Raw genomic sequence first — 14,954 nt, forward strand, 5'->3', positions numbered from 1 at the left:
CTGGGTATCGTGCACTTTGGGTTCTTTTCTGTTGAATTGTATTTAATAATTTTTAGTATTTTGCATTTGTTATGTTCTTGCTGTTGTTAATGTTCTTCTGTGTTTGGTTTAGTTTGCTTTGTTCTTGTTTGTCAAAGCACTGTAAACCTGTGTTTTTAAAAGGTGCTATATAAATAGCATAGTTATTATTATTATTCTATCATGCTGCGGTTTATGCTCCTACACAGACGCATCTCCCCCCCTCCTTTTTTGCTCCGCAGCGGTGAAAATGAAACTTAAGAGTAGCTTGAGTCCGCAAAAACAACTCCATCCCGGTTATATGCAACTGTTCCGATATTTTTCTAAACCAGCACGGCGTGAGCAACTGTTAACTGTGCAAACTATGTAGATAAGTTAAGTTTACATCTCGGATAGCGACACAAGAAACCGTCTAACGAGCCGGAGAGACGTTAACAGTCTGCAGAGAGTCAGACAGAGCGGAGCTCAGACAGTCAGTGATGGGAGATATAACCCCGGTGTTTAAAATGTTGCTGTTGGTGTTTACTCTGTCTGTCAATCAACAATGTCCCGCCCCCTCTATGAATTAAACTCTTCTGTCAGTAAAACTTACGTTGATCATGTGTCACAGAATGAACACATTCTGTATTATGTTTGACTATATATAAACTAAACTAAAGTTAGTCCAATAATGTCATAAAAAACAACAAAGGCTGTAACCTGTATGAAGCTTCAGCTGTAGGAACTCTGCAGGGTTAAATAGAACAGAAACACAAGAACCTGAAGTCTACATGTTTTTAAATAAATGCATCACTGCGTGAAAATGTTCCTGATGAATACAAAAAGAGGACACATTACCAAATCATAATTTCAAAGTGGTGCAGAAAACCTTCAAATTGTGCATAAATATTGATCAAATCGAGGGAAAGACGAATCTGGTGCTAAAAATGTTCTGGGTGGGAGACCTCCAGACCTCCTACAAAAGATGTTTTTCAAATAGACTAAACTTGTCAGCACAGTTTTTGTGCATTTAAAAACATCATACAGGAAAATAAGTTTGGTTGAACTGGTCAGTAACTTACAAATTAGTCTTAAGATCAGTATGAAAAAAATCGTGATAAAATCGTGATATGATATTTTTCCATATCGCCTACATCAGATCAAACCTCTTCACGTGTAGTGTCAACATTGACCAATTTAACTTTAAAGAACTATTTTCATGTCTATATTTACACAACTGAAACTAATAAGCTAAGAAGCTAAGGTCACCACTTAGATAAAAAAAAAATCCAAACAGTAGAGTTGTTCAAGCCTTGTCAACCTGCCAGCTCCACATTAAGGCCCACCATTCCAAAAGACATCAAGACCAAATAATGTATGGTTTTAGTAAAAAGTATGATTTAAGCTGTTTTCAAAACAACACTCCTGAAAATATCCAGATATTCTCCTGACCACGCTGTTCACACATGTACCTCACAGCTGGGGACTATCCCTGTCAGCCCTATGAAATGTCCAGATCTGCCAACATGGATCCCCCCCAGTCTTTCTTCTAATCCTGGCTTCATCTCAATGCTTCAAATCCGTTTTATCTTACCTGTGTGGCCATCTTGCCGTAGTCCACCCAGCGCAGGGTGGCGAAGTTTGTGGACTCTGCACAGTTGAAGCCGTGGTTAAAGCCAGCATGGTAGCCATAAGGAAAGGTGATCATAAACTCCCCTTCATTCTGAGTTATCTGTTCAGAGAGAGAGAGAATACAACAGTTATGGATTTAACATTTGTAATATGTGCATGGACACAAATGGAAGAACATTGCTGAAATTGTCAGTTCTCTCTCTGAATGAAGTGGAAGAAAATCCCGGGGCTGCATCTATGACTACACTGCAGTGGTGAGCGCAGAGAAGATAAGCATGTGTCTCAAGAATCAGCTGCCTTTACAAAACAGCATCTATTATTTAGGACCAATTAAACATTTTTTTAATCATTTATTAGTTTGTTCTGTGGACAATACTATCTTCATCAAATTTGTAAATGTGGTAGCTTCTTGACATGCTTGATATTATTTATTGTGCATATTATTTATTTTTGTTAGTCAAAAAGACTCCAAAGCTAAACTTGCTTTTTGTCTTTGAAGACATGAAATCATCCATGAAAATCCATAGTCGGGGCTTAATGACATATGTAGACCCTTTCCTTAGAATACTTTTTAAATAATGTTTAACTTGTTCATACAAGTCATTTGACGTTCTTTTATCTTCTTCATCTTACAGCTGCACTCACCAGTTCCCTGTCTGTGTGCAACATCCACAGTTTTCATTATTCATGACCTAATTGCATCTGTGACTTGACAATTGCAAATACGAAAAGACTGATCTTATTTCATTCTTAAGTATAACTCGTCAAAATAAAACTAAAAAGCAATTGAGGCTTTCGGAGTTCATCTACTCAGTATAAACTTTTTGGCTAAACTTTTCTGACTTGCGAGCAAAATGAATTCATCCGAACATGAGTCATGACTGCTGAGTGTTGAGTGTCTTCCCATGAGCTCAGTGTTATTCTGAGAGTGTTTAAAAATGTGAGGACAAGTTAAGCACGTTCTTTTTATTTAATGCCATGCCCCAAAACTTAAGCCCTGTGTGCCTGGCTGAGGATCTCAAGTTCTCTGTGAAGCCTGGATCCAGGCAATCAAGAGACACATCAAGCCAGATAAGGTGACAGACATGAGAGCAGAGACAGGGGGTTGAGGCTGAGAGCGCGAGATAAACTTCCTCAACTAAAAGGCAGCAGTACAGATATCAAACACGCTTTTTGCTCTTGCAAGAACGCCAAGAAGGCGGTTTTATTTTTAAACCTGAAACGAGAGTTGTACTGTAGGTGTGTAACAAGTTATATGTTCGCTGTGATAATGACGTCCTGAGGGGGGGAGCAAAGAGACAAATAGGAGGGTGTTGGTTGGGGGGGCCCTCTCCTGACAGCGAGGAACTTTGAAGGGGGGAAAAATGGGACAGAGCAGGCATACAGTCTTTCATTAATTTTGCACGGTGAGGATTTGTATTACCTACTGAATAGAGCAGAAGCAGAAAAAAGCCAATTAATGAGACGCATCGACACAACGGAGGATCAGTACGTACACTGTATCATTAGCACGGACTGTAGCAGTCGTGAGGTCTGCTTTGAGGCCACTAACCTCTGCTGTGGTGGCATTCAACATTTAAAATAAGCCCACTCTAAAGATACCCACACCTGAAAAAATACACAAAAACGTAAAAAAAATATTTTAGGAGTTCTACATTTCAAGCTCTTTCTAATAGTTTAATACCAATGCCTTTGCCATATATCTCTGTGTAACAGAGGATATGTGTGCAGAAGTTAAAGTGGACTCTAAGACAGAAACATTTTGGGGGAAAAGACGTAGTTGACTCAACAGGTTCAAAATGTGCACGTTAGCGCTGTTAGCCACGATCGACTGAAGTCACTTGATTTGGAAGAGATATACAAAAGTCCTGTGAGCCACAGTTAAGAAACGAACACGGACTGATGAGTGATGTTGTTTCAACCCATTTTTTTGGCTTCACTTTTTTACTTGAGATGTCGTGATGTGATTGTCGTGATTGTCATTCAATGCTGTCTGGAATAAACACGGAGACAACAACACAGACACCATACTTTTTTTCAGGGAACAAAGAACATGTGCTGCCTGTTACAAAGAACATGTGCTGCCTGTTACTGAATTTCACTCACCCTGTCGAAGGGAATGCCATATTTCTTCAGGATGGATGGAGATATCAGCGTCATCTTGTGGCGAAGGAAGGCGTCACAGCCTTGGCAGCTTCCAGGGAAGAACCCTGCACAAATAGGGTGACGACAAATAGAGAGCATTTAAAACAATTCACTGATAAAAACACAGGAAATACTGAAGTATCAACATATAAGAAGAACCTGAAGCACTACAACAACAAACACTATGCTGTTTACATATACGGGAATCATGGGAGTTCTCTCTGCTACTACTATCATTTAATAAGAAGTGTCCATGACTCTTCTGTTTAGTGATGGAAGCCGCTTTAGGAGAGTTTGAGAAGAGGGATGAGTTGGCAGGTTAGTATTAAGAAATGACATATAAGCTGTGCCAATTCAAAAGGTTTCTCCAGCCCTAAGTTACCCGTTTATTTACTTGTTTCATTGTTAACCCTAAAACCCAGAAAAGGAAATCCGGCTCCCAGTTGACATGGGCGTGAATTCATTTATTGCCAGAAGTGTGGAATAATCCCATTACCACAGCGCATGTAAATGTGTTGTTCGCGTGCCTCCAGGTTGGATTACGGGAGTAACAGCTGGATTGTGTTGTGGCACAAAAAGAGTACAGCAAAAAACAGGAATGGCTGCCGCCTCTTCTGAATGAAATAATGAGCCTAGGCTGCACAGGATAGATCTACTTAACAGGAAATAGTCTGCACAGATATTGCATTATCATTTGAAAAAGCAGCAGTTCAACCAAGATTGGAAAACAGAAGCTACAGACTGACTTAGGCTTGGTCTGAATTACTTCACTTGTCATAATGATTCCCTCACAAATATAAAAGATGTCTGTAAACTAATGTACTTTAATTATTGACCTCTGTGCTCTCCTAAGAACAACATCTGACCTTACATAAGCACCCGATTTGTATTCTGTGCTTTTGTAATGTTTGCAGCTAGTACTACTTCTAAATCTGATCCAAAGCAGACTTGTGTAGCTGCTGAAACTTTGCAACGTCCCCCTCTTTGTTACAAAACAAGCAACCCACTTCCTTAAAGACACAGACTGCTTTGAGATCATTATATACCCCTCTGACATTTGGGGTTTCAAAGCCCCAACTCTCTATCTCTCTCTCTCTCTAAAACAAAGGCTCACTTTTTCTCTGGGAGACAGAGAGGCTCAGACGGCCTCTGCATAATCAAAAGCCAGAATTTCTCTTCCATCCCTTTTCTCTCCTACTCTGTACCCGCCGGTGCCTCAAAGGGGGGTCCATCCAAGCCTCCACCGAGTTAAACTTTAATGTGACTGACAGTATAATCGGCGCCCATTTCATCCTTCATTTTCCCTGCATTGTTTCAGCCTCTGTTCAACCCTACAAAGCAAGAGAGGGATAGAGAGCCTCTATTCTCTGATCGCCGGCCTGCTTGTTGGAGCTGATAAAGGTGAATAATGTGCCGGCAGAGCCCGGGTATTAATCCCCATTAAAATGCAGCTGGCTCTCTGAACTCTCCGCGGGGTAATATTAACTTAAAGCTTCATTCTGTCCTTTTGAGTTTGAAAATTAAGTTCCTGCCTCCAACCGTGCACCCGCCCCATCCCATCCCCACCCCTGCCACCCAAATGAGTCTGCAGTCATGACTAAAATAATGCAGAGATGAGGAGTGATAAGAGCGGCGGCTGAAGCTGTGCCAAATGTTTGGAGAGGAGTTTTCAAGTAACAAGACCGTTGTCCCGGCCCCATAATGTGCCCCTCCTACGCCCATTACCCGTCTTTTTAGGGACGTCGTAAACAGTTGGCTACCTGTGCTGACGAGGGCTTTGATAGGTCAGTGGGTGCTTGTTAAATAACATTGGCATCGCTTTCCTCCCACTGCCAGCTGCTTAGATAAGAGGAGAGAGGAGGGCTGCAATCCGGCTGTGACTGAAAGCTCAATGCCAACATGGAGAGTGATAAGAAATGTCTACAGTGTGTATTTGGACTTTGGGGCTGGACGGCATTTCATCAAATAATGAAAAGCCAGATCTATTCAGAACTCCTTTGAAGCTCTTTTCACGTACTTAAAGGTTTAGTTTAACAGTCTCACTGAAATGCAAACGACATCAGAGCATGAGGTAAATTATAGTAGAACAATGTAGTTAATCAGCTAGAGAAGACTAACAAGCCTCTCTTATGTTTTAATCTGAAGTACTGTAACAACACTGACAGGATGAACATTGCACATCAAAGCAGCATCCGTTTACCTGACAAGCAAAGCAGTATTTGAAGACTGAATCTACTCCGAGCAGTGAACAACTTTAAAAATGAGGACCATTTAACCACTACTGCGAGGTGAATATCATCAAAAAAGCACATCAGAAGTCACAACAATTTTGGCTCTGTGACTTTCAGATTGGCAGTGAAGAACATTAGAGGCTGCAAAACTAAAACAACTCAAAAGAAAACATTATCACTGTTCATAATCTCTGACTCGAATCAGATCTATGTTAGTCAAGGCATCAAATTGAGAGCAGGTGGATCCGTTGTTGATGCCGAGTGATGTTTCCCTGGTGTCACATAAAGTCCACTCACACAGCTTAAGCCGGCGTGCATGCCCGCTTCCATCGCTGCAACACCTGCTGGTTTGCCGTGATAACTGGTCTCATATCTGACAAACGTGTCGTGTGGAGGTGCCTTAAAACCGCCTACCTTCTCTGGGCAAAGCAAATACAGACCATTCAGGACCAGAATCGAAACTTAGCAGGAGGCCATACTGACTGCCGCAGTGTTGTTAGATTGAATCCAGAAGAGATCTTACATATTGCTCATTTAAAGCCCCAAAGAATAATAAAGTTTAATATTGTTATTCTATAAGAAATGTTCTTCATAAAACATGCTGCGTTTATTTGATAGATTTGCCTGCATCTTTGAAAATTGATAGAAATATTGCAGAAAACAGAAACTGCAATGTTTGTCATTCCAACATAAAGCAGCCCTACTGACTACATCGCTTGTCAGTCACACATTGTTCATCAAATATTTTGAGCCTCTTCAGCACAAGAAAAGGACAGCAGGTGACAGAGGCTATTCATTGGTGATTATTGATTTGTTCTCTGCTCTTCACAACAACAAGGACAAACAGTGTGTCTATTAAATGTTCTACGGACTGGGCAACTCTCCATCATCATCATCCCCGCATTTTACACCTTGGCCTGAGCAACATGCAATACACGAGTTAATCCTTTATTGATCAAAAGAGAGGATGGAGGGAAGAAGAGGGAGAACAGAGTTGGTGGACGTGAAAAGGAAAGGTGCAAGGAGAAATGATAGGGCTGAGCGAGCCGAAGATTGTTGAAGAAAAACTCAAAGTGGTAAAATACTATTTCAGGCTGATTATTTGAATTTGGGACTTAACCTAAATGTCTGGAGATGTATCTTTGGATATAATATTCAGTAATGCATTTTTAATGGAGGTATTGTTAAACTTAAGATCTAATGTGTGTGTCAAAGTAAGGATCTGCATTTGGCACCAGAACAATCCATTGACACACAGTCGAGGCTCCATTGTGTGGGCTTTGAATGGTTCCTCAAACTCCTCCTCCCGGCTTTTATTGAAACAGCCTCTGTCCATAATTTAGCAGCAACAGGGTACAGGTGACAGCACACGGTGCTTCAAGCTGCTCTTCCATCTCTAGCTCCATTTGAGCACAGCCAGGTGAATATACATTTTCATATGCCGTGTGATAGTGGGATATTCAAGTTTGTCATCCACTGCGTACATGCAAAACATTTTTCAGTGTGAGGTCCACAGGGCATACGACACTTTCCATTGTGAGGAGCACTGGGAGAGAAAAACTGGGATCTGCCGAGGGGGGTATTTATTGTGAGGTGAAAAGGGTTCTTAACAGTGCTGTGCATGATGTAGCTGAGGAAAAGTTTGCTTTCTAATCTCTTGCAAAAGGGTGAACATGTAAGTGTAGTAAATATATGTTGGGCATGTGTTCAGTGTGTAGGACAATGAGCAATAAAAAAAAAAAAGGGATTTTATATGAAATCATTTTCAGAACCTCACCTTGTGCCAACCTCTCCAGCCTCTTGCCGTGCTCAGGCGGGATGGCATACCTGCAGACAGAGAGAAAAAAGAAATGATCAGCAAAGGATTGCATGTTTGTTGTTAAGAAAGGCAACCTAAAGGGTTATTAGGGGCGTGGCTAGATTTTGACATCTGAACAACAGTCAAAAACAAAGCTGTACCACACTCTATTTCTTCTTTAAAGTTCCATTGTGAAAATTAACTTCTCCCCCTCCAATATTCGTATCAGGGGAAAACACATAAATCACTATTATGTTAATGTTGATATAAATGTGTATGAGGTTGTGTCAGGGCTTCCTCCATAGCTTAATGGGATACTTCACCCGTTGAAACATGAATCCGTATTGACATTGGGTCATATTGTAGTAGAAATGTGAAATAAATTTTGAAGTTGGTGCCTTCTTGGCTGATAAAAGGCAGAAAGTGTCTTTTTGGCTCATGTTGATGAAAGACACCAAGATTGTGTCTTGGGATACAAGACAGATTTCTGAGATTTCTTCCAGAATTGATCTTGGAAATTCCTGGCAGAAAACAGACTCTGTGTCTGTGTCCATAGGCAAACAGTGAGAGCACCGACACTACCAGTCCGCCCCAGCTCGAGCCGGCCCGGGCTCCTCGTCCTCACCATGTCTCGGCTGCTGAGCTGCAGCGGCCAAAACACAAGACCGGCCTGTCGGCAGCAGCCATCTCGCCGCAATATTCGCCTGTGAGCAGAGCTTCCAAGCAATATGGCGGCCGTTAAGTTTAGATTCTGGGAGTGAGTTCCCACACACTGATCTGTGATTGGTCTGTAGCTTCAGTGGTCGAAAATACGAGGAACTAGCGTTGTAGTTTCACCCCGCTAACTGCAACAGCTTCCAGTGACGCACAAATCGTCATTTTGCATCACTGGAAGCTCCTCTTCAGACTTAGAAATACAAAGATTTCCCATCTCAGGGGAAAATGAGGGCATGATGCACGACCATTCAAAAATACTACCAGGTTTCTAATGATACAAAGCTTAATGCAAATGGGTGAAGTATCCCTTTAAGGTATGCGGGGAAAAAAAGAACTTAACTACAATAGGCAAACTGATTTCATTAGAATTTGTTTAAAATAACACATTCTCTCTCTCCTTGGATCGTTGCCTCAGTGTTGCTGAAAGGAAAAAAGTTTTGCTGCACACTCCAGTTACATCTTTTTTACTTTGTAGCCCGTTGTGGCCCAACGTCAAAGACGTGGATGGATACACACTGGGGAGCCAGGGAGGCATTTGGCTGGTTCTTCCCATCAGGACCTCACAGCAGTGATTGGTCTGAGTTTTTACAGGATTCAACAACTGGAGAAGCAGGGACTTTTTTCAGATCACAGGATTTATTGATTGCTGTCGGTGTGTAAAGAACATTTCAAAGAATATAACAATGCAGGGTGAATTTACAAACCCCACCTTTAAACGCTGTCCTACATATCAGGATTGTCTGACTCTGAATACTTAAAAAGTGATCATTTGAAGGGGATACAAAGGGAGCATGCTTTAGAAGATTAAATGACCGGTGAAGGGCAGGACGGGGAGAAATGACCGGTTTGGGAGTGCTGGGTTATTGTACCCTCAGCACCGAGCATTTGAAGGAATTTAAATACCCCTGATTTCTTACTTTTCTCTTTAAAAGATGCACTCAGTGTAAAAATATGTTGGAAGGATGTTACATTAACCTTAGCAGCCATGTAGCTTCACTCTTGTGTTCTTTAAATCTACTGCTGTGCATGTTTCTTTGTTTCTTTGTGCATTTTAGTGTTTGATCCTATTTAAGTGTAGTTCTTACTTTGACTTTGCTTCTGATCATACAAATACAGAAAGCCCTGTAGCGCTGGTTCAGTGTGCAGTTCACATGAGGCAGGTTCCAGTCTGTACCATTACACCAAATGTCAGATGCTACATTTAGTAAGTGAGTTTATTTGTAAAACGGAGTGGGAGGCAGCCAGCTAAGCTTGAATCTGATCTGTTTGTTTGTGAAGTTATACAATGCTCTTTATTACTGTCATCATTTCCTCTGGTTTGCTTAAACTCCAAAAAAGGGAACTGAACTAAAGGTGCGGTGAAGCTAAAGCTTTCATCACTTCCTCCAGCCTCAAACAACCATATGAAAAACATGACATGGAGTGAGAAGAACTAGTATGGAAGTGTGGAAGAAGGAACAAGATGGAGGGAATGTGAGAGGCGATAACACAGGAGGAGACAAAAAAAAGAATGAACGAGAGCATAAGACAGAGCGAGAGAGAGAGAGAAATAATATACAGAAAGAAAGTAGAAGTCAATTTCAGTGTGCAGCGCCAAGACGTGGTGCTACACTGCCACCTTTAGACCAAAGCTTTGAGCTTCAGAGGTGCAGCCTCCTGCAACTTTACAGTTCAGATGAAAAAAAGTATCCCACATCAGAGGCCGAGAGCAGAGCCAGCATGTGACATTTCATGAGGAGCAAGTAAATTGAAACAGTCTTTTATCTCTGCGTTTCAACTCTAATGTTCTGAAAGGACATATGGATGAATATGTAAATATGTCCTCTATCTGAGCTCTGCAGTGGCTCAGAATTGTTTTTCATATGTCGTGTACAATGACAATGAACCTATTCTATGGGGTCACCTACCCTACCCACCTTTGTTTTGGTTTAAAGATCATAATAATTATATAAACTTGAGTTATATTGAATTATCCTATTGAATTAGACCTAACCAAGGATTTGTTTTTTAATTCATACGCAACAAAGCAACAGGCATTAATGCGTGCCTACCATAATCTGACTTTACTACCATGCATCACCGATCTTAAGTGTGATCACAAAAACTGTCCAGAACTATTGATTTCCTGATATCTGTTATTTTAAAAAAGCCTTGTGTGTTTTGTGAGCAGCCAAGTGCATTACAACATTACACCTTGTTGAATGGACTAAACTCCATCTGCACTCGTCAACCAGAATGATGTCACACCCAAGTTGACTGTGCTCCATGAGCAAGTTGGCAACAAGTCGGATAAGCTACGGACTCAGTTGTTAATAAACACAGTAGTGTACAGCTTAAACTTCACTGTTAATGCAAGTAGCATCCATGTTGGAGTTTAGCTCAGGCTAGTGAAGTTCCACTGAGTTTCTGAATCGGAGTTCCGACATCAGGGAGCGTTCCTGATGACGTATCCGACTGGCAACTCTGGACTTCTGACTTTCAAGATCTAATTTATTGCACCAAATTGGGGCGCAAAACAGGATGATAAAACTAGGCGAGGGTGAAGCAATGTGTTTGTGCTGAGCTTAAGTGTGTCTGTATCTCTGTTCTGAAGATGACATTAATATTGAACTTCTTATCTGACTCTGATGAAGGCAGCGAATAAGGAGATTTTCCTAAAATGTTTTTTCCTGCAACGTATTCCATTGAAGGTGTTTTTTTTTTTCTGTATCAGTGCTGTCGGAACCACAGAGCATCCCTTAGATGATCCCCTCCATCCCAGCATCAAACTAAACAAATCAGCCGTTCAGCGAGTCTCCTCCTGCTCCCTCTCTGATACGGCCACAGTTGCCATGGCAGCAACACGTCCGTCACTCCGGCAGCAGAGAGAGAGAGAGAGAGAAACTCACAAATAAAACAACACACAGCAAATGAAGGCTTGAACTTTTCCACCTCTCTGAGGAAGACTTTGATTTCTCTGTGGTGGGATGGCGGACCTGGCAGGTGGAATTAAGCTGTCATGACAGCATGAGAAGTGGCGCAGCATGTGTTTCGTGTGTTTTACACAACGACAGTCATGCTACCGACTGGGTGCACGTGCAATGTTCCCATGAAGCCAATTCTGTTTAAGGTCCACGTGTATAAAGTGGAACATCAAGTTTCTATTGATTTATATTAAAGTTATCATTTATTCAAACTGTTTATAATTAAAATCAGCATATACTATGGGAGAAAATAGATTTTTGTACCCTGCAGCCCAAATCTAGTTTTTCTAGATTGAGTGAAACAGGGATGCTAAAAATAAAATTAAAGGATTTAGCATTTAGTAAATGTTTGCAACACATATTAACGGTCTCTATGTGCCCTGCAAACCAGCGGACAAATATGCTTAAGATGTTTTATATTTGAAATATATAATGACAGTAAATATCTTCACAAATGATTCACATAAAAATATGAATATCTTCAGAGGTATCATCAGTGCAGCAGACAGCGTGAATCACACTTTTCATCTAAACTTATTATTTGACTGAAACAGAAAGTATTTTGACTAAATGTACAGCGCTAACTCTCCACACACACACACACACACACACACACACACACACACACACACACACACACACACACACACACACACACACACACACACACACACACACACACACACACACACACACACACACACACACACACACACACACACACACACACACACACACACACACACACACACACACACACACACACACACAGACAAAGACAAAACAAGAACTATGAGCAGATCTACGACTCTTTTTAAAGCACAAAGCCACAGGAACTGTGAAATATAAAAAACCTCACCCAACATCAAAATGCAGAACAACCACACACACAGCTCTGCACATCTCTTCTCACTCGCTCGCTTAAAAAAAAAAAAAAAAAACTCACTGTCAAACCAGAATGGCTCAAAAACCTTTTGGCTACAAAGTGAGTTGAAGACTGATGGATTCATAATTAACTCCTCCCTCACTGGGAACTTGAAGCCTGGCTATGCTTCCAAATGTCCTTTTAATTCTCTTTTTTCAACCTCACCCCCCCTCACAAGTTTTAAGGCTAATGTTTTATCTGACAGCAGATCTGCTGCTGTGTGGTGGGGCAGAGGGGGCAGCTATGAAAACATAAAAGGGAGTAAAAAAGGAGAATAAAGGATGATTCATGGATAAAGGCAGGGACAAAGTGGTGGACTGGTAAGGTTGAGATCTGTAACACTGTGTGTGTGTGTGTGTGTGTGTGTGTGTGGCAGTCTTTATGGAGGGGTCTGACTTTGATGGGAGCAGGGTTGCAGGGGGAATGGACTTAATTTCACATACGGCTGCACTATGAGAGAGAAGACGGTGTGTGTGTGTGTGTGTGTGTGTGTGTGTGTGTGTGTGTGTGTGTGTGTGTGTGTGTGTGTGTGTTTTAAGGAGGCATGCTCTGTTTAACAGCCTGTAATTACCCCACCACACACAAGTGTGAACGAGAAAATGATTCAATTTCAGAGAAATGAAGGTGCCCAGGCTTGGTGAGTAGAGAGAGACGGTGAAAGAGAGTGAGAACAAAACCGAGCATGATACTTGAAAGAAAGCAAAGAGAAGGGAGAAAAAGTAAGTGAACGGTGTGCGTCCCTCTATCCAGGGTAAGAAAAAAGTCTTAACAGTTGACAGGGAGGATGGAGATAAGTTCAGAAGCAGGACATTTGATATGAGTATTTGCCAACTGCAGATGAAGGCACATTGTTTCTCACATTTATGGACACACACACACCGAGTTATTTTTGATGGCATATTTAAAACACACTTCTACTGTTGATACTCCATAATGCCCCGTGTCCACCTAGTGTCTTTTTTCAATTGTTTTCAATGAGGAGAGCGTGTTCGTAGCAGAAAGCGGCCACCTGGAGAAAAAGCGCAGCACCCAGCATCTTTTTTTTCCAAACGCTCCGCCTTTATTGTGCGGCCGCTCTGAGCGCTCAAGTTGAAAATCGTTCAACTTTACAGGAAGCCGCCGTTGACGTCGCTTTTTTCCAAATATATCGTCTCTTATATCCCACTTTCTCTTTGCTCCGTGTCTGATCAGCAAATAAACGATCTAAAACAAAAATAAAAACATTCAGTAAAAAGTAACAGAGCCGTGTCGGCCATACAGCGGCCATTGTCAACAGACTGTTGTCATAGAGACAGGACGGTCATGTAGAGTTTCCTTTTCCCAGAGAGTCCGATTGTGTTTTTAATTGTTTTTTAGTTATTGGAAATGTTTTTAAACTGTATTTTCTATGAGCTCTGTACAGAACTTTGACTTGAAAGCGCTTTACAAATAAATGTATTATTATTTTCTGCCTTGAAAAAAATGTCTTCAGTATGTCCTTTTCCCCAGCACAAAAAGGCTCCAAAATAGCAACAACTAAACTACATCCCATCAGCTGCAACCACCAACTTCTTCTTCTGTCTGATACATCTGTTGTGTGCCAACATGTGTCAAATGACACTATTTTGTAAGTGTCACCTTTAGTGAAAGAAAAGTCAAGTGGTAAATTTGTTTGATGGACGAGATGCGGATTAGACTCTCTGTCATCATTCACTTGAATTTATAAAGCACAACAGCAAAATCAAAGAGAGGCCTTTTCTTTCATTTATTCTCATTTCCATTGTCCTACCAAAGTAAGATGTGGATTCTGTTACTCAATGCAAATGCTTTCGCAACCATCTGTCCTGTTTCAGTCAGTGATTCAATCGATATTGATGTGTCCCTGAGCAAGATACTGATAGCCTACCTACAAGTGTAACAGTAAAACTTCAGCACAGATTGGGCCAGTGACCTAGTGGTTAGTTCACATGCCCCATGTGCAGAGGCTGTAACCCTGTGAAGGGGACAGCCAAAGTTCAAATCCGGCCTCTGGCCTGCATGTCATTCCTCTCTCTCTCTCTCTCTCTCTCCCTCTCCCTCTCCCTCTCAGAACCACTTTCCTTTCTCTACAATATAGGCACACAAAAAAAATCTGTCCAGATTGGAGTTTGATACTAACTGAGGAGAAAGAAGCAGGCACATGGGACAAACCTGCACAAAGCTTAATAGGCATGGCACTGACAACACTCGGCTCAGCCCATCGAACACAGACACAAAAATCACAGCTTGAGGACTTACATTTCTTATGTACACACACACACAGGTTGTAATGATATCTTCCTGCTCCTAGTGAGAGGTGTGAAAAAGGAGACATAGAAATGATTTTAATGAGATCACATCACAGAGGAGGAACTGGTAACAGACACACACACACACACACACACACAAACAAACACACACCCACACGTGTCGCACACCACACCAGAAGGCTGACAGGACAGGGAGAAAGGTGGATGGAAAGCATACTGTGACAAAAGGGAAGACAGGTGAGAGAGCAAATGGAAAAATGAACACACACACACACACAC

The 14,954-nt window shown here is 41.5% G+C and overlaps 1 protein-coding gene across 1 annotated transcript in view; it reads right to left on the reverse strand.

Moving 5' to 3' along the window:
- kdm4b (lysine (K)-specific demethylase 4B) overlaps positions 1–14,954 on the reverse strand; it is a 48,575-nt gene that overhangs the window by 23,386 nt on the left and 10,235 nt on the right. Inside the window, exons 6-8 of the mRNA XM_061033842.1 lie at positions 7,783–7,832; positions 3,736–3,839; positions 1,592–1,729 (exon numbers count right to left, since the gene is read on the reverse strand). Of these exons, the coding sequence (XP_060889825.1) occupies positions 1,592–1,729; positions 3,736–3,839; positions 7,783–7,832 (292 nt within the window). The remainder of the gene's footprint in view (positions 1–1,591; positions 1,730–3,735; positions 3,840–7,782; positions 7,833–14,954) is intronic.

Source organism: Labrus mixtus, chromosome 3, assembly GCF_963584025.1.
Source record: "Labrus mixtus chromosome 3, fLabMix1.1, whole genome shotgun sequence".
Taxonomy (NCBI): Eukaryota; Metazoa; Chordata; class Actinopteri; order Labriformes; family Labridae; genus Labrus; species Labrus mixtus.